Source organism: Chiroxiphia lanceolata, chromosome 4 (assembly GCF_009829145.1).
Source record: "Chiroxiphia lanceolata isolate bChiLan1 chromosome 4, bChiLan1.pri, whole genome shotgun sequence".
NCBI lineage: Eukaryota > Metazoa > Chordata > Aves > Passeriformes > Pipridae > Chiroxiphia > Chiroxiphia lanceolata.
In genome coordinates, this window is record NC_045640.1 from 13,310,906 (window position 1) to 13,331,413 (window position 20,508).

The following is a 20,508-nucleotide window of genomic DNA, read 5'->3' on the forward strand; positions in this document are numbered from 1 at the left end:
AATAATTTAAATTAATGGTTTTCTGTAGGACATTTGTAATGCTTTTCAGATCATTAAAATCCCTGAAGGACAGTGGGCAGGTCTTCATTTGCAGGCATCACTGCTGTCCCCAGGACAAAGCCCCTCTGGCCCAAAGGTTGCCGTGCCCTAGATGAGTACAACCCTCAGTCTTCTGGGCTGCTGTTATCCATGCAGATGTGAATAGGACTGCCTGGGAAGGCCATCTAGTAAAGAGACAGCATGCTCCAGAAACTGAAGGGCTCAAACAGCCTCTACTTCCAGGGGCCTTGTTTTGTCCTGCTCACAAGTTGTGCTCTTCAATCCCAGCAGATCTTTTGGATTTTCATGGTTGAACTTACCGCCTGGGCATGAAGCATGTTTTTACAAGATTCATGGCTGTTACCGATTGCAAATGTGTCTGTTCCAGTGGTACCCTAAAACTGCTCTGTGAAAAAGATATTACACAGTACCAGTAGAATCTAATCATGAAGATTTCTATGTTAAGGGTGCTTCTCTGAGAAACTGTAAGGGAAAGGATTTGGAAATAACAAAGTTGAGTGTGCTTCTATTGCTTGGGGGTTTTTTTTGGGGAGGAGGGGAGCTGTGGGACTCTTGTGGTTCAACCTGTCTGTTGCATATTTAGCACTGGAAGAAACACTGTATGTCCCAGTTGTAACTGGATGCACTATGGTGCTAAAGCACTAAGTGAATGACACTAGATATGAAGTATTTGTTGTGGGTCCTTTTTACCATCTCTTACTGTTGGTAATTTTTTGATAATGGCAATTTCTTTAACTCACCTCAGCGAAACACACACATGATGGGGATTGTCTCCATTTTTGACTTGACCAGATAATCCTTCTGGAATTTTCTTTTTCATTGAGCTGCATTGCATTATTGTTTTGAGATGTTTCTCAAAACCAATGTGCCTGGTATATAGAAAGTATCACTCTGCCATTGTATTTGGACATGTCATGCTGTTACTGCCTCTACAGTATGACATTAACTCATTTGCATTAGCCTTTAAATCCATTATGATTGTCTTAATGGGAGAAATGTAAATAATACTAAGTTCATGTGCATAATTTACTACAAAAAAAAAAAAAAAGGCCTGTATTTAATAAGTGCTGTTAGATTTTCAAGGCTAATAAAAGCTCTGGGGTATATAAAAGAGGAAGTGCCATTACGTGAAAATCGAATCGGCAAAGTAAATGGAGTCTTGTGGAAGATCCTTTGAATACAAGGGTGTTTTAATTGTTTCTTATTTTAAATTGGAATAGGGCCACTCTTTAATTAGGACTAGCACTGGCTGAACTCTATCGTAAAAAAAAAAAAAGTCCAGCTGGTTTTTCCTTTTTGTGTGTGTGTGTTCCAACAATCTGTGATCAGTCTTCAAGGTTTCCTAGTTTGTCGTTTTAAATTCTTGAACTGCCTCATATTAGCATCTAAGCCTCTTGGCAAGCTGGCTAGCTTTGGCTGCTTGTTCAAGATTTTGGGTTAGGAATTGATCTCATAAGTGTGTATGTTACTGCTGCCTGTCTGCAAAGTTGTGGGATATTTGATGAGCAGGAGGTTAGACATCGGGATTCTTCTGTAAGCATTTGCATCTCAAAGCTGCAAAGGATTGCAAGGGTATTGTTCTAAAAGGCATTTTTGAAAACAAATATATTGTATATATATTGATAGGCCATTACCAGAAAAAATTAACTTCCAGAATGATATTCAGCATGGCAGTGAGTTCAACTGTCCATGCACATTTATAAGAGTCACATTTCAACTCTCTTCACTGTGGTTACCCAATCCTAATTAAGACTCCTAAGTCGTTCTTTTCTACGCAGTGTGAAAAAGAGTGTCTCTGTTAGTGTCTGCCATTTTTCTGAAGAGCTTTGTAACATTAAATAGTAGCACTGCTTGTATGTTGTACATTGACCGTATTCTACTGTTACTGAAAATAATGTATTTTGTACAGAATTTGAGTAAGACAAGCCTCATTTCTCATTCGTGAATTAATTTTTCCGGAGTTACACCATTATTTACACCATTAGTTTCATAAGAAAGAATCTGGCACAAAGCCAGTTAAAATGATGTTGAAACAGATCTATAAATGTAACACAGTTTAGTATTGAATACCTGTATGAAAGACAAAAATGTAAAAATACATACTTTCATTTTCTAACATTCTAAGAGAATATAATTTATTTGTGGCTTTCAGCGCTTGCGGTTGGTTAGTTGGTTGTTGGGGTTTTTTTCCCTTGGATGCAATTCTTTTCCTCTGAGTTATAAGCAAGCTCTGTTGGCCTTTGGTTACAAATGGGATCGATAGGTCTTTATTCAGAGTTTAATGAGATTCACACCTCTTGAGCTGTAATGTGAATCCATCAAATAGAAATGAATTTTAGAAGCAGCAATTTGTGAATGAGAAGACTACATTGAATACTATTTGATTTTCTTTTTTTTTCCTAAATACAGGAATCAAATGTTTTTGCAAAGATCAGTATGGTCTCAGTTATATAGCATTTCTTTACCAAACAGCAGAGGGATCCCATATATATTGTGGCACAATTCAGCTTTGCAACATTTCCTTTCTTGTAATCACTTGCTTTTTTTGCCAGTTTTTCTATTCCCAGGTAATAAAAAGTTTTCTAAATTAAGATGTTTATATTTTAAAATAAGGCACTTTAAAGCACACATTAAACAATTTATGGTAGATAATTTTCTATTAAAGTGTGTGTGTGCCACAGACACATTGATTTTTTGTAATTAATAGAAATGATAAAATGACTGGATGCTCATGATTATGTAGGTTAGACCAAGTAAAATACCTGTAATATCATTGTAAAATATGAAAGAACAGCACAAGCCCTCATGCCTGGCATTTTCACTCATTTGTGCTACTGTAGCTCTAGAATAGTGACAGAAACCAGTGGTGCTTCAGTGGTACTAAAAAAATTATAATCTGTTACCCTTGATAAGGGCAGAGACACAGCAGAGTACTTCCTTTGTATTTTACAGCAACAGCTGGTGTTCTATAGTATCTTCTTCAAATATTTGTTCACAATAGCAAAAATATGTATTTCTTTGCTGGATATAAAGAAATTTTATTCATCCCTGAAATTTTTCAATTTCTTTATTTTAAATACCTCTAGTGATAGAAACCAATGGAACTATGGTGTTTCTAGCCCTGCACATTAGAGCTGAGATGCTGAGCAGCCACTGTGTACTGGTGACTTCAGATTTTTAATGCTGTGTTACATACTGAGGAAATGTTTCCAGTAGGCATTGACTGATATTATTCTGCTGTCAGACTGGATCAGTTGGTAGCACATGATGGTCCACCACCTAAACTCATCCCAGATTTCAGACATTATTTAAATATGTTTTTACAGTGGTATTACCATATTTCATATCTTCTTTCAAATGATCCTGTGTGTGCGTTCATTCCAGTTGGACTCAATGACTTGAAAAGTCTTTTCCAATCTAAATGATTCTAAAAATGAGCACAGGCACTCTCTGAAGATGCCATAGAAGTTCTGGGAATGTGTGTACCATCCCGCAGCTCTTAGTTTTTGTCCTTCCAGCCCCAGTATTGTTTGTCTTAAAAGTCTCTATATTGGATCATTCCTTTCCAACTTTGGTGTACGCTCTGAAAATTTTTGAAATGCTTTTACTGCTGTTCTTAAGGGAAGGAAGATGGCTTCCATCCACCCTATGCTTTGCAAGGGATGAAGACCATGGATCCTAGCAGTAGGCACAGACTCCTGCTCTCCAGGGAATTAACTGGAGTTGAGGACTCAAACAGGACAGCTGTCTTTAGGAGGAGGTGTGCGGTCAGCACTAGTTCTGTTCCACCAGAATGAGCTGAGGTGGGTGAGCTTATGCAGAGCAGTCAGTACGATTTTTAACTTTGTATTCCTTGTATCATCTATCTCTGAACAAGCTGAGCTTCGTTAAAAGTGATAGTTTAGATACTTGAGGGAGTAGAGCTCTTGCCCTGTGAGGAGAGGCCAAGGCATCTATGCTGGTTCACCCTGGAGAAGAGTCAGCTTTGGGGGGACCTCGCAGCAGCCTTTCTGAATCTGTGAGGAGGCAACTGAGAATCATAGAATAACAGAGAAGATGGAGCCAGGCTCCTCACAGTGGGGCACAGTGAGAGGGTGAGACACAGTGGGCATAAGATGAAACAAGAGAAGTTCAGACTGGATATAGGAAAAGTATTTACCTCATGAGAACAGCCAAGCAGTGGGAGGCTGCCCAGTGAGGCTGTGCATTCTCCAAGAAGGTTTTCAAGATTTGGCTAAGTAAATTCTGAGCAAACTGGTCTAACATTGAAACTGACTCTGCTCTGAGTAGGCTGATCTGAGATTCTTTCCTCTGATCTTACAGTTTCCTGATACTTAGCACAGGATGAACAAGTACAGAGGTGAAGGACTGGGAGCAGCTAGAAAAGATAAATGCTGGTGGCTCAGAGGGGTGGTAAAAGATTGGAGAACATCAAGTGAGTGCATGAATATGGATCACTGATCTTTGTTATGCTGGAAATGATTCGGTCCTGGCTTAGAGAGCAGTGCATAGTCATCACTTTTATGTACAAGGTTTCCTTTAAGGTTCCAATGTCACAGACAAATCAGTTTTATTTAATGACCTTCTACATTAGCAGTTCTTTGTACTGGTGACTGAAATTGATTTTGCTTGTGATGTGAAGGAGCACAAGGCCAGCCTCTGCATCATTGCTCAACCATGTGCTTTAGCCCTTCCAAAGAATAGGACAACAAATTTCTGAGCATCAGAAATACCCATGTTGAAATTTTTAGGTCCATTATTGATAAAGACTCAGCTGGTTTTTAACCACTGAGTTGCATGGTTGGAAACTGCAGCTTTTGTGTTTAAGCCCTGGAAATGTTTTGTTGATATTTTTCTTTTGTAAAGTGACATCACGAAGACCTTTCTTATTTTTTTCAAGCATTTCACAACACAGTCTTCCTCTCTGACCAGAGTAATTACAAAACAATTCATTAGTGGTTTATGTTTATGTTACCACACTGCTTAGATAGATAAGTGTTATGAAGAAAAAGAATAAGAAAAGGGTGGAGGATAAATATGTCAGGGAAATAAGACTGCAAGGAGCACGAGGTTTCATAAAGACTTCAGGTGGAGAATAAAAGGAGGGATGAATAATATCTCACAGGAAGGAGCAAGGACAGACAAAGAGGATGAAAAAAATGTGAAAGTGAAGAGTCTGATGAAACAAGAAAGGAAATATAATTGGCAGCTAACATTTCAAGAAAAAAATAATGAAAATTGAAGGAAATATTATGCAAATTTTGACTTTTACATTTGTAAATGTTTCTTAGTCTAGCAGTGCATGTTTGGCACATATTCTTTATCCTAAATTTTGGAAAATTAGAGAACTTAGTTTAAATTTAAATTGGTGATTAATAAAAGACGTGATCACTAAAGTGCACAAAAAAACCATAAGAACATCGAATTAATGCAATTTGAATCAGATTTCCATTATTCTGGCCACACTAGTTTTTGCACCTGATACTTTAGGGACATTCTGGCATTTGAACAAGTCAGTAAACAGACAACTGACAACAACGAGTGCAAGCAATTGAAGAACTAAAATTGCAACCTCTCTGTCTTCCAAAATAAGGCTACATTTTAGGAGGACATAGAGACTCACCCTTCTGATCTTCTCCAGTGCCTATGTACAGTGATGGGATCACAGACAATAGACTTCATGTATGACTAGGAGGAAAGACAGGAATGTATTTTAGACTATCCCAAAATACAAAACCAGCTCTGCTGTTACATATTTCTTTTTGTAATATTAATTACGAATGGAGAAGTACCTGATGTCCTGAAAAAGGACACCTTGGAAGGTGTGGATAGCAAAGGTTGAAAATGTGTTCTGTTGGTTGTTGTTTTGATTGCACTTGGACTACAAAGACATTAATTAAAAAGAAGATAATCTATGGAGGCTCTAGTAGTGTTCCCTTTCTCTACCTGTTCGCAGTACATCCTGGAGCTTTATTAGAAAATGCAAAGAGAAGAAATTGCAAAACCAGTTTTGTTTGGATCCACCTACAGCAGAGGCAGAAATAATGTATAATGTCTTATGAAGGTTGCAGAAAGCTTCTGGTGTTGTTCAGAAGCAAGTCTGAATATTTTCCACCTTCTGATCCAAGACAGAGATTTGAACTCGGAGATATGTAAGGGCTCTAAATGCCTCTCATCACTAGGACTCCTTGATGTGCTCCTGCCCATCTGGCACTCTCCTTGCTCAGTGACTGACTTTTGCATATCTCACTGGTTTTGTGTCCTACAATAGCCCATCTAGCTGCTTCTCCAAAAATAAGGACCTCCCCTTTATTACTTTGCCCCACTCTGCAGGACTTCTTTTCATTTCTTTTCTTCATGCTTGGAAAAACCTTTCCATCCTAAAGTACAAGCCATAAAGTTTCTCTTCTTTTGCAGTTTTTAATTTTTCTGGTTTTAATTTTTCTGTTTTGAGGGGCATGTTGGTGAATGGGACATGTTTTAGTAATGACAGTTAATTACTACCTCCAGTTGGTTATTATAATAATAATAATTACAATATAATTTTTCTAAATTCTGTATGTTATTACCATTTCCCACACTCCTCATGTACTAAGAGGTATGTTTCTCCAGTAGACATCAAGTTTCAGCCAAAGTATGCATGAAGTGCATCACTGGTGATATTTAACAGTAATAATGACAGCCTGACATAATATTTTGCAGGCCTTGAAACCTAATATCTGAGGAAGGATTCAAATGATATATATTTCTCTGAGAAAAGTCATAGAAATAGGACTTACTTGGAAGGTTGGATTTATGATGGCTTTCATTCCTGAATTGATTTTTATCCAAGAGACTACTTTTGTAGATCCCTGCCAAGGGAGTTATGGAATAGTGTTGGGAAGATGGCAGGAAGTGTTTATTTCCATATTGACAAATGGATGTTTGTCTTGTGTACAAGAAGGAGTAGCAAAAGGGAAAAGTATGGAATGTACTTCTCATCTTAGTAAATCATGGGAGAATGTCTCAATAGGTTTTGAACAGTTCAGTTTCTAAAATGTGCTGCCAACATGCTATGTCTGTATGGAAGCACCTAGGCACAGTGCTTCCCAAATGCTTCATTTTGACCTTGAATGAATAACAAACAAATCCTTAAATTGTGAAAATCCAGATACTTATCTTATGCTTTTGTCTTTTTTTCCCTTAATTTTTTTCTTTTTCCCTCCTTCCTCTTGTCCAGGAAAGAATGTATCAGTCACACAGAAGAAGCAGTAGAGCTCCCAAGGACTGATGAAATGTGCTTTGCCCTGGTGGTGACTGCAGCTGCTACATTATGTGAAAAAATGAGAAGTTGCCCTAAATTACCATCTGCGACGTTTTAGCCACCTCCTGTAGTGGAAGCTGGTCATGTGGGCCAACCCAATGTGTGGTTTGAGACTGAGTGTCGTTTTGCTTTCTTGGGATCTCAGCATTTGCATTTTAAAGCAATTACCAAGTTAAGCACAATCTCTGTGTTCATGGTCTGCCTGCATGGGCATGTAGTATCTTCAGCCTCGTATGGCTTTGAGAATTTCTGAAAGAGCCTTTGATCTGGGTTGGGATGTTTAGTATTTCTGAGGACACATACTTGAGGGTACAAACTGTTTAGCAAATGAGACAGAGTGGCATTTTTACAAGGGTAAGTAGGAATTGGGAACGTACTTCACATGCGCTGAGAGGCACTTGGAACATCAAAGTGCTGTGTCCTAATACTCTGAGTATTTCAACCGCATGAATAGGCCACACCAAATTTAACTTTCAGAAAAGGCATTTGCAGGCATACATGCTTTTCCTGAAATAGGTGTGTTTGTGCACACTGGCTGGTAATAGCACACATGGTGCAAACACATTTTGCAGTCATGCTGCACACTACAGATTATTCACCCATAACCCCTTACTATTCATCTCCGAGTATCATTTTTGAAGGCAGGGAGATGCGGATACAGGCGCAAGACTTGTGGATCAGGGGTTGTATGTGTACATCCATCCATTCTGTAACTAAAGGCACACAGCACTGTTAAGTCAGCGGCAATACTCATGCTGACCTGAGCGGCAGCAGCCATGGGTACTGCTCTCAAACTGCCTCTTATGTTGTGATGCATTTCAGTTTTGATAACTGTTTTATGACTTGTATTTTCATTTTTTTTTTTTAATGTTGAGCTAACTGCTAGGATGTGCTGTCTTCGCAATGCTTAGTTGCCCAGCAATTACAGATATACTTCAAAAGGAAGCAGGAGAATAATAAACCGTGGAATCCCAAATCAGATTAATGTAATGTGCATTTCTAGATTACGATTAGTAACAAGATAACACGGTGTCATGGTAACACTTGAAGCTTAACTACAAGTTCCTAAAATAAAGCAATGACATATGTGTAGGTTTCTATCCATTTGCATACTATCCACCTGAAAACATACATCAATTTTACAACACTCAAGCAATTAAACCCTACTTTTTCCTTCTGGATTAAGTGTTGAACTAAAATATCATGCCTCTTTCCTAGTATTTATGCATAATCTCCCACCATAAATTATAAATGTTGGTGAAGAAGCTGTCTATTTTGTAACATCTTAGGGTTTCTGCCTTTTGGTTTCATTTTAGAACAATTAGCATAAGGAATGTAGAACACACTTTATTCTTTGCGGTTTGTACCACGTTCATGTCCTTGAAATTCTACCACCTCCTAATATGAAAACTGTCTCACTGATATTGGAAAAGTCTGTTTATTAATTAAATTGATAGACTAGTGGGTGCAATTCATGTGGCTGAGGGCTGGGAATTAAAATCCCAACTTTACCTCAAATCACTGTAAGAGAGGAGTAAACTTTCAATGTGAGATTGCTAGCTAAGATGGAGAGCCTAGCTATTATTTTCTAGTTGCCTTACAGTGAAAAGTGTTGTCTACTTGTTATAGAGTCTGACTTTCTTTCACTAAGAAGAAGTTAATTTGTTTAATATGCTATCTATGGTAAAGGTGCCAGGATATGCTTTACATGTATTGTCATTTTGTGTTAAACTTTCACAGAATGCAAAATTGGGCACTTTGTTCTGATTGCTTTATATGCACAATACTGCTTTGACCAAATTCTTTAGTCAAAATTAAGATGCTGCAAAGTTCTTTGTAAGTAAATATGATCTTCTTCTATCACCTTAAATAGACAAAATGGGCAGTGTTACATGGAAAATATTATTTCTTTGGTAGTTCACTTATTTATGTATACTGTACTGTATAGACCATTGGAGGATATTGAAAATATAGCTTACAGGTTGCTCCTTACACAGCCTTTAAATCCCAAATTCTGTTCTTCACACCTCTGTGGATGGCAAATGCTGAAAGTAAAATGATTGCCTCCGGCATGATAATCATGTTACATTCAGAATAATACAGTTGCTGGGAAATATTTCATATACACAGCAGAGTTCCTAGGATAAACCTCCTGCTAAGGCATGGCTGATGTTTGTCCTTGTGGCCTTTTGAATAGTGGAAAGTCTGATTTGTGTTTAATAAATCTGCCTGTATTTCTCACATGCAGATGAAGGTTTTTAGTATTTGAATTTACTGTTGTTGTGGGGTGGAGGGAGGGACATGTGCATGCTGGGTTTGCCACTAATCCTTTGGAAATCCTTTAGTGCCTTAAGGAGGCAGAGGGGGAACAGACCTTAGGATTACAGAAACTTGTTCAAACCTCTTTCCTGCTTTAGCAGAATTGCTTCAAAATATATTGTGCCTTTGGCTCCAAATATAGTTGCATTAGAAATCAGTAGCCATGGGATTATGGACAGGACTTTTTGCCCCTGTACAAATGTTAGGAAAGAGAGCATACTGTTTCTTATATAGGATGTGAATTAAAAATGTAGCTAACTTAAATTCTACTGTTGAGATCCATGAATACTAGGAAAGTTGCAAGTTGCAGTTAAAGCCAGAAAAAAAAAAAAAAGAAAAAAAAAGGAGAAAGTTTAAATATACTAGATGAAATGCTTGTACCACTGAAGTGACTGGCAAATTTCCACTTGCTTCCCTGGGACCAATATTTCATGCTTCCTTCTACTTGTCTTAATAAATTCTCACAAGTGATAGATACATGGGCATCATGCTCTCTTTAACATTGTTTATGCACATAAGGGAAGAAAAGAGAGATTAGTAGTTGTGGAGACCTGCCTTGATTTGGAGTTGTTTGGATCTATGGTATAAATCTCTGTTCACTGTTGTTTCTCTGTGTAACATAGACTGTTTGCTATGGGCATATGAATTCCAGTGTGAGAGGTTACTGTGCAGTGCGCACTAACCAGTGCCAAACAACTACATTTCTCTACTCTCTGAACCTTGGTCTTTTTGAAAAAGAGGGAAAATGTAGCTAACAGATGAAAACCACTCCTGTGCCAAAAAAGCTTGCGTGAGGCAATTCATGTACTCTCTGATGGTCCTAAGCAGCTCTTAGGAAAAATTGAATAAGCTTTTAGCTCATGAGTGAATTTTATCTTCTAGGAATTAAGAGCAATTTGCTAAAAAAAAAAAAAAAAAGAAGAACTAAAAAAAAATTAAGGCCCGAAAATCAGACTGGTGGTGGTCTTCTGCTTTGCTCCCTGTGATGACAAGCAAGTATTAAAGAATATGTAAATAGTTTAAAGAAAATCATTACATGGCTCGCAGTGTGTGAGACAAGGCCCAGCATGGAACAGATTTTTATAGCTTATTTATAAATTACACTTCTGCCTTTTGTTTGGAACTTGGAAAAGGAAACGGTGTAAATCAAGAAGTGAAGACTTACTGCACGTATTTGTTGACTGAAACAAAAATATTTCCCCACCTCCTGAGGTATTAAGGAGTAATTTGGGATGAATAATGTATGGAGTTCTTGGCTTTTGAGCTCTAGTGCTGTACAACTATTTAACTCTGCAAAGCCAACAGAGGGATGGTAATCAGAAGTCATGAAGATCAGTTTTTAGGGCCACAAATTCATATAACGAGATACCAAAGAATGCACAAAAAGGCTGGGGTTTATGGTGTCATACTTATTAAGCAGGTGTACCAGCTAGACTGGGGAGGGAGGGATATTTGTAAATAAATGCAAAAAGATTTAAACTCTGACCCATGACCACTCTGTAACTGGGTGTCAAATTAATTTCAGCTAAGTGAGAAGCTTCAGTAGTATGAGAGAGGCCACTCATATTTTAACTGTTCCATTAAAACCTTCTGGGTAACTTTTCAGCAAAGTTTTCCACTCTAAGACATTTGTCATTAATATCAACTGTACATATGTATTCATTTTCATTGTAAGTAGGTACAATACAGAATTGTAATGAAGTCACAAAGTCTACTTGATGATTATCACAGATTTGTAACTCTCACTTAAATTATGTAAGATACGTTGACATTTTATCTTGTTAACAAGATGTATTTTTCTATGTTAGTCAAATGTACAATTTGTACAATTTTGTATATTAAATGTATGCATATTTTAAATTAAAAACTTCATCATTTTATTATTTTATTATTTTAAAATGGTGACAAGAACTTCTGAGAGACATCTGTAAATATAACTGTATCCATGGATAGCAACCCATGAATTCTCAGTTTTGAGAAAGGGGTCAGCTGGTCTTCTAATAGAGTAAGAAAACTGCTACACCTGGGTCTTGCTCCACTTGGTGGATGAGCTGCCATTCAACTTCAGCTGATTTAATGGAATGAACATGAATTAGCAGAATACTATAAACTGGATCACTGCTCAGAAAGTGGGTAACCAGAGCCTTCCCCAGCTTGTAGTGTTTTGTATCCACAGTTCCTACAAGCCAGGAGACAGTCCAAATCACCAATCCATGGGACAGGGTTTTGTGGGGGAGGGCAACACTGCTGGCAGAGATACACCAGTCACGCAGAGGAGAGAGGGAGACTGACTCAGTGACTTGGCTGCTCAAGTCACTCTTCTGGGAGAAAGAAAACTTTTGTCTCTGTCACACTCACTCCCTTTGAACTGTTCATGGCTTTTTTGTCTGCTGATTGTTGCAAAATGCAGAATAGCAAAAACAGATGCAAAATGTACATTGCATATTCTCTGAGCCCCCGCACCGGGCAAGTCCTGTTCTAGCTCGTGATGTTCACACTGTTGCAAGAAGAGCTCCAGATACAACTAAAGCCAAGCCAGTATGTGAGATCTTTTGTTGTGTGAAGCAAGTATATCTCTAGCTTTTTTGCTCTCTCTCATCTAGGCTATTTGGAATAAAGGTCCTTTAGGAAGAGGGTGCACTTTCAATCAGGTTCCATTCTCTTTTCATCAAGCAAGGTCAAGACAGGATGGGATGCACTGTCTGCAGGATAATATACCAAAGCAATGTATTCCTCCAAAGTTGCATACTTTTTTTTAGGCAAACTCACAGGGTGACAGGGTATCAGGTTGTAACTGGGTCTGCTTCCATAGTACCTAAAACTGCAATTTTACTCAACTTAAGGACAGTATGTATCTGGTGTCTTAGAACACTTAGTTTTTAATAAATTAAGGGCTAAAGTATGAAAAAAAAAACAAACCACCAAACAAAACAAAACAACACAACCTTTTAAAAGTAAAGACACTGGTATGATTTTATGCTTCCTTGTAACTAGAAAGTTTAATGCTGTTTTCTTAAGCATTGATTTGACATGCTCTCTGAGTCTTGTGGTCTCCTTATGTATCAGCATTAAGATGAATGTCCTAACTTAATACTGCAAAAATAGCATTATTCTTTTTTATTCAGAAAAACTTGAGCAGCTTTAGAAACCTGAACAATGTTATCTAAATAGATCCCAAGTGTAAACAGAGTCCATCTTTCTTAGTTTTATGGATGTTAAATAACAGATGCTCTTTATTTAGCAGACACATGTATTATGTGCAACATACGGGACCTACTATGGGACCATCAGAAGTTTTTATTCTGGAGGTTCAAAGTAATCTCTTGATTGCAAAGAAGTAACTCATAAAATAAATAATTTTTCCAATATTTGTGAAGACAGGCAGGTCACACATCACACTCCATGTGCCATCTACATATTTCACTGTCAGGGTTTGGTGTACTGTGGAGGAACAAATTGACTTTCTTTTTTTTCCAAAATGATCGATAAATCTCAATGTTACCATCAGGAACAAAAAAAAAATCAATATTTGCCCACATACAAGAGAAGACTTTAAGGAAGTAACAATGCAATATCCTACAAGCTATACTTATTTTTTCACACACCAGTGAAACCTCCATATGATATTAATGTGTTAATGTGGAAGTATGGTTTATTAAGTGAGCTGTGGAATCTTGGGCAATATATTCTCAGAAATGTCAGTCATGATTAAAATCAGTGTGTTAATAACCAATAATAAGTGAAATTTTTACTGATTTCCTAACTCCCCTCATGTGAACAACACCCACAGTGTTAAATGCACACACAGAGCATTCAAGACAGCATGTACCTCTGCATTATAACAAATGCAGAAAAGAAAGATGTTTTCCTTTGATGCATTTTTTCAATGCTCAGCTATCTCACATTACTGCTTTTTCACATGGTCTAGGTCCATGGGTACTTGTTAATGAGAAAGATGGTTATGTGGACTCATTTCTGATGAAATCCCAGGGACCTCTGTCTTTAACCTCCCACTTTTCCTGATTTGTAGCTTGCAATTTTTATTGTGCAAGGACCACCAGGTACACAGACAACAGTCCTGTGTGGCTGGGCTTGTATTCAAACAGCATAAACCTGTTGTACATGAGCAGTAAATAGGCCTTGTGATTGATCCACTAAGCTTCAAATTTGCTTTGTCGCGTAATTAATCTCAGAGCAGTTTCTTCCAATATATTATTTCAGAGCAACAGAAAATGTCCCTTATGTAACTCCTGGGGTAGTCTAAGGCTGTGACAATTGCCTGAGATTGGCTGCATGTGCAGGAGAGGAGTGTCCAAGGACTTGTGATTTCGGTCGATGATCTCCTTGGGCACTGTTAGACAGGTAGGTGTGTAAATACAGACTTTCTGAAGTGGGCTGTGCAGAGACCTGAGGGTTACACACTCTCCACCCCTCCTGCTTTAAAAAAAACCCCTCCTAGTTTTTGGGAACTTGCATCCCTCACAGCGAAACGAAAGCCCGCCCCCGGCCTGCCTCTCTTTGCCGAGGCTAAAGCCAGGCAGGAGCCGGCGAGGGCTGCCGGCCCGGGGAGCCTCCCCGGGTGCTGAAGGGACAGCTCCGGGGGCGCGCCAGGCTCCCGCCGCGCCGAGGGGGGGTCGTGGAGCCACGGCCGCCTCACCGCCCTCCGCGGGGCTCGGCGGACACCTCCTGCCCCACATGACGCCCCCTGCCCCACAGGACACCCGCTGCCCCTCGGGGCTCGGCAGGACGGCGCGCCGGCTGCTCTGGGTCCGCGGGCCGCACACTCAGGCCCGCGGAGCCACCGCCCCCCGGCGCCCCCTGCCCGATGGCGGGGCTGGCGGCTCAGGCAGCGCTCGGCGCGATCACTTCCGTGTCAGGGCAGGCACCCGCCGCCCTGCCCGCTGCCTGCACCTTCCACCCTGCTGCCTGCACCTTCCACCCTGCTGCCCGCACCCTGCACCCTGCTGCCCGCACCCAGCTCCCTCCGCCCTGCTGCCCGCTGCCTGCGCGCCCAACCCACGCCGCCGCAGCGGGGGAGCGGCAGCCGGGGGCGGCGGGGCGGAGCAGAGCCGCCACCACCCCTGCGGGCAGCAGCTGCTGCGGCAGGGACAGCGCCAGCCCTACTGCCCGGGGGCCTGGGGCTGGTGGTGCTTCCTCCCCGACCCCAGTCACCCCTCTCTCCTCTCCCCGCCGCTCCCCCTTCGGCCGCCGACCGAAGCAGGCCCGCCCCCCGGCCACACCGGGGGCTGCCGCGGCCGCGCCCCCCCGCCCCGCCCGGGCAGCGCCGCAGCCTCTCCCGCGGAGGGGGGCGGGGGCAGTGTCAGTGTGCAAAGTGGGAGAAACTCCCTCCGGCTCGCTCGGGGGGACTGGGGAAGATTTGTAGCTTTTGTAGCTTTTCTCTTTTTTTTGTCTTTTTTTTTTTTTTTTTTCTTCTCTCGCCCGAAGCCACGCCATCAGCAGGTGACCGGCGCCCGCCCGCCCGCAGGACGGGACCCCATTGGCACCGACTGTGTGTGCATGCGGCGGGCGCCCTCCCTGCCTCCTCCCCCTGCCTCCCGCCCCCCGGATCATTCTATACCGGGGGAGCTGTGCACTGCGGTCCCTGGTCGGGGAATCGCTGCTGCTCTTCCCATTCGTCAGGGGCTTTCCAATCACCTGCCTCTGCCACCCTCTCCGCTCCGCTCTTTGTACTTTATTTTCACGTGCTCTTTACTAACACGGCTATTTTTAAATTCCGCTCGGATTTATTTCTCTCTCTTTCCTTCTCTCTAATTTTTCTTTTTTTTTTTTTTTCCCCTTTTTTTTTCCAGGGGGTGGGAGGGGGGAGGGAGGTTAACGTTTGCATCTCCCTAAGGGAAAGAGCCCACCAGCCAACCCAGCTTCGCCACTGCTGCATCCATCCATTCATTTTTATGGTCACTAACAGCCTATCCCGGTAGTGGAAGGTGCAGAGAAGTGGGAGGCAGGGAGAGAGAGAGAGAGGGAGAGAGAGAGAGATCCGGACAGCGAGAATGGCCGAGAGAAAGAGGAACTGGAATAAAGAAGATGACCTGCCTGTGTATCTAGCTAGGCCGGGCACGACAGCCCAGACACCGCGGCAGAAATACGGGGGGATGTTCGCCTCCGTGGAAGGGGCCTACGAGAACAAAACCATCGACTTCGACGCCTACAGCGTGGGGAAGAAGGGGTCCCGGACCCCGCGGAGCGGCAGCCGGCACGACATGCTGGACGGAGGGGACAACTACAGCGAAACCGCCAGCGACATCAGCGAGATCTCCGGCTCCGTCATCAGCTCCCCGGGAGACCGGGACGACAAGACCCCGGGCGTGGAGATCAAATACCCCATGGGGAAGGAGCTGCTGCAGGGGCAGGACAATGGACAGGTGAGCGGGGCCCGGGCAGGGGGGGAGGGAGCCGCCGCCTCCGCTCGCCGGGTGAGCCGAGCAGAACCCAACCGAGCTTGCTGTGCTCTACCGAGCCAAGGCGAGCTGAGCCGAGCTGAGCTTGCTGTGGCAGCTAAACCGGGACGAGCCGAGCTGAGCCGAGCTTGCTGTGCTAAGCCGAGCTTGCTGTGCTAAGCCGGGACGAGCCGAGCTGAGCCGAGCTTGCTGTGCTATGCTGGGACGAGCCGAGCTGAGCCGAGCCGTGCCGCAGAGCCCCGCTCGCCGGCGCAGGGGGACAGGGGCCACCCTCGCGGGGGAGTTTCGGCACGGCAGGTCGGGGAGGCGCGGCCCTCTCCTCCCCGGCACGCTGATGCTCCGGGAAGAGCCCGGCTGGCCCCTGAACTACCTCACTTGGCTGAGCTTAGCGGTAGCGGGAGGGAGCCGAGAAATCGTTTTCCTTTGTAAGTGATGGCGATGAGTTTTCTCCGTTTCCCTTCCTACCCGTGCCGGGGGGCTGGAGGGCAGCTCGGGTCCCTCGGCACCTCCCCTCCGCCCCCCGGAACAAAGCCGAGCCCGCTGCACTCCCAAGCTCGCCGGGGAAACTCCGCGGAGCCCTGTCCCAGGCACAGCCCCAGGATCTGCCCCGGTCCCTCCCCTCCCCCGACTCTGCCCCTGCTCCCCCCGGCTCCCCGTGCGCCTGCATTGTCTCCCCGGTAGGGAGCGCGGAAGGCCGGAGGATCGGCCGAAACCTCTGCCCTGGCTTCCGCACCTCTGGAGCTGCAACCTGGACTCATATTGTAGACTCAAGGGAAAAGTGAGCCGGTGGGGCTGGCCAGCCCCTGACAGCTGTGCTTCTCCATCTTAGTTCTGTCAGTGGCACGCCGGCTGGAGGCAGACCCCGGAGGCTGGCTCTCCTGGGAACTGGGATTGTCATTGATTTCCCCTTAGAAAGAAATGAGGCCTTGCAGTGATGTCTCTGCATGGATGCACCCTTTCCCTTAGTACCCAGCCTGGAGCCTCTATGGCTTGTCCACGCTCTGCTCTTTCCACAGGCTAAACTGAGAGTTTTCCACTCTTTTCTCCCCTCTTCAATTTGAGCATGAATGGTGTGCTGGTTTGCTCTGCTCTGGGGCTTGGGTGCAGGTGGCACATGGCCTGCCGTGCAGCCCAGTGAGTGCCAGCTGCAGTGGGACACCGGAGCGGGCCTGGGATGCTGCTGCTTTCTCTGCAGTGACCTCAGGGTTGCCTTCGGAGGCTGCCAGCTGCAGTGCAGTCTTCTCTTTTCCTGCTCACCTGAACTCCCATTTTTTCCATCAGGACCCTGGGGCAGTGGGAGGGCACAGCACACCCCATCTTAGCACATCCCTGGTGCTGCCTCCCCATCTTTCCTGCTTCCTAGTTCGTTCTGGGACTCAGGGTAGTGAGCACAAATGCATACTAACTCTCTGGATCCCACTATGCTGGCAAAGTTGACCAAAGTGGAGTGAGGAGGAGGTGAGGGGTAAAGCAGGCAAGATTTGGCCACTGGCTTCAGAAGGTGCACTGTAAGCAGCAGACGTGTGACCCCTGTGCCATGGTGTCCAGAGCTTTTTACAAGCTTCAAGTGGTGATATTGGGGAAGATGTGTCAGGGATGTGGCCTGGGTGGTAAATGCCTTGTATGTGTATGTCACAGGGGTGGCTGTGCTAAGAGTCCCAGAGTGCGTCGGCGGAGGGATTAACTTCGGTGCAACTTTGCAGTGCCTTTTACCCTTCCTGCAGTTGTTCATGGAGCCTTAATCAAGCACCATGGGTGGAGGGAGGCACCTTGTGAGACAAAAAGGGAGGCACCCTGTGAGACAAAAAGACAGAAGGGATTCAACTAGACACTTAACCTTTCCTGCAGCTGCTGACGTAGCATCCACCTGGCCCGGCCTGGTTGTGCCATCACCCATGGCCTCCCTGGGCACAGAACAGAGCAGGGTGTGTGACACTGGGCCAGTGACAAGGAGGGCAGAGCAGGACAGCGCTCTTGGAGTCAGAGCCATTGGTGAGGACAGAACAGGCAGTGCCATCAGGGACAGAGCAGGCAGGGCTATCAGAGGCAGTGCCAGGGGACAGAACAAGGCTGTGCCATCAGCGTCAGTGCCATGGGAACAGCGCAGGGCAGCGCCATCAGGCTCAGTGCTGTGGGGACAGCGCGGGCAGTGCCACTGGCATGTGCTGCGCAGCAGGACCCACCGCCGGGGGTTCCCCCCCGCTGTCCCCACCCTGCGGCAGCCCACGCGTGGGACCCGCCGGTGACCTCAGCGTGCGAGTGGGGCGGTGGCGGGGCGGCGTTTCCCAGCGCCGGTGCGGGAGGGAGGGAGGCTGGATTGATGGGCTGTGAAGGGGGGCCAGGCGGAGGGGTGGGGGGACAGGAGGGAAGGAAACGCTTCCTGGGTTGCGCTGAGCGAATCCTGCTCCGACCTGCAGGCGGGAGGGCGCTGCTGCCGCCGGCAGAGGCAGCGCTCGCCGACCCCCCCGGGAGCCTCGTCCCTGTTTGATTGCAGCCGGAAAAAAAAAGGTGCCGGGTTTGCCGGGCTCCCCTTCCTCTGGGCGACGGAACTTCGCCCCCATTCCACCGCTCTGCCGGGTCGCCCCTGCCCCGCCCCATCACCCGACTGGGCTCCGCATTATTATTCCTCTCAGCACCGCCGGTGTTGTTCGGTTGGGCTCGGCTCGCTCCTCGGGTTCGTTGCGTGCGCCCGGCGCTAGCGAGAGCCGACACCGACATGTCGTACCAGGGCAAGAAGAGCATCCCGCACATCACGGTAAGCGGCCCCGGCGCTCCTTTGTTAGCGGGGCGGGGAAGGACGTGCGGCGGGAGCGCCGCGGCCGCGCAGTGCCCGGGGCGGCGGGCAGACCCCGGGCTGCGGGGCCGGGGCTGCCCCGGGCGGGGGATGCGGGCGCCGGCGCCCTTCCTCCTGCTGCTGGAGCTCTGGGTGCGGAGTGATTTTATTTTATTTTAAATTTTTTATTATATTTTTATTATATTTTTTAATTGTATTGTCCCTCCCCTCCGTTGCCCAACCGCCCAGCCGGGGCTCAGCGCTGTGTGCTCTCTGCAGCCCGGGGCGGGGAGGGCAGGGCCGGCGGGGGGCTCGTCCCTGCGTTGCTGGGGCCGGGGGTGCCGCCCTCCCGAGGAGCCGGGCCCGGGGAGGCTCGGCCGCCGGGCGAGGCAGAACAAAAGAGGGAGGGGACCACCGCAGCACAACGTGCCCCTGCCACCGCCCCCCGCAGCGGGCAGGGGCAGCGCAGCCCCCCGGCGGGGCAGGGGGCGGCGGGCCGGGAGGAGGCTGGGGGTGCGCAGAAATGGGAGGTGGGGGAGCGTGGGGGTGGGGGGAAGCGTGGAAAATCAAAGAGCGCCATGATGCCAGCACCGACACCTCTGCGCGCTATTAATACATCAGGCACGGTGGGGATCAGGAGTCAGAGAGTTAATCATAACCATTCTTTTTCTGTCGGTGCCTGTCTCCCGCTAGATGCTTTTAGACCCAAGCAGAGCTACGATAGAGTGTGCTTTCCATGCCAGAAAGAAAGGACCCGGGTTCTTTGATACAGTATGTGATTTCCCTATGTACGCAGGATCTGGGGATATACGAACTAGGATAAAGAGCAGGCAGAGCTGGCGAGGAGAGATGTTTTGAGGGAAGTCACACCCGTAGCTTGCTAATACGGCAGAGGTTTTCCCCAGCACCTGTGTTGGTCTTTAGGTTGCTGTCTGTATTCCTGTTGGGTGGCTGGATCAGTGGATGATGGGGTCACGATTGCTGTGGCACCTGGGGCAGAGATGAGTGAGGAAGTGGGGTGAGCTCAAAGATTGCTTGGGTTCGTGGAGCTTTCCCTAGAAAGCTGGCACAGTGCGGCACGGGGCAAGTTTCAGTGGATGAAGAGCGCCTGCCTGGTGGGTGTGGCACCTTCCTGAGCAAACCTGGTGGTTAACGGCGTTACTGGAGGCAGCGTTACAAGGCTTGTAAGCACCTCAAGGTCTTCTCCATATTCAAAAAACATCCTTCAGCCAAAATATTTGGTCTGGAGGGGAACAGCCTCCTTCTAAAAGCAGAGCTTTATGATACCGAAGTACTGCATTTATACATGTCTCCGCTATCAACAGGCAGCAGTGCCTGGTGGCCAAGGCTGAGCCTGGGTGTTGCAGTGGCTTTCTGGGTGATGGCTCCTCTTGTCTTGGTCCTCAGCGTGTTGTGTGACTTGCAGTTACTCAGGGCATGTCTGGGCTGGGGGAGACCCTGGTTATCCTCTGGATGTCAAGTGCTTTGTACATGACTCGACCTTTGCTGACAGCTGGAGTGTAATAGATTCCCACCCATAGCTAGTTCTTTGCTCTCTAATTTGGAATAAAATAAGAAACTGGAAGAATTATGAGTCTTTGCCTTGGAATCAACAGTTTGTTTTAATTTCATCA

General features: G+C 45.5%; 2 protein-coding genes across 7 annotated transcripts in view; both read left to right on the forward strand.

Moving 5' to 3' along the window:
• The window catches only part of C4H4orf50 (chromosome 4 C4orf50 homolog), an 87,685-nt gene extending 77,082 nt beyond the window's left edge, over positions 1-10,603 (forward strand). For all 4 annotated transcript variants that reach the window (XM_032685011.1, XM_032685010.1, XM_032685008.1 and 1 more), the window contains one exon: positions 7,280-10,603. The gene's annotated coding sequence lies outside the window, so the exon portion shown is untranslated. The remainder of the gene's footprint in view (positions 1-7,279) is intronic.
• Positions 10,604-15,253: 4,650 nt separating this feature from the next.
• CRMP1 (collapsin response mediator protein 1) overlaps positions 15,254-20,508 on the forward strand; it is a 50,208-nt gene continuing 44,953 nt past the window's right edge. The window contains exons 1-2 of one of the 3 annotated variants that reach the window (XM_032685096.1): positions 18,502-18,856; positions 19,568-19,645. In XM_032685096.1, the coding sequence (XP_032540987.1) occupies positions 18,818-18,856; positions 19,568-19,645 (117 nt within the window). In that variant the 5' untranslated portion in view covers positions 18,502-18,817. Of the gene's footprint in view, positions 16,066-18,458; positions 18,857-19,567; positions 19,646-20,508 lie in introns of those variants that run through there. The other 2 variants (XM_032685095.1, XM_032685097.1) reach the window with 2 other exon arrangements.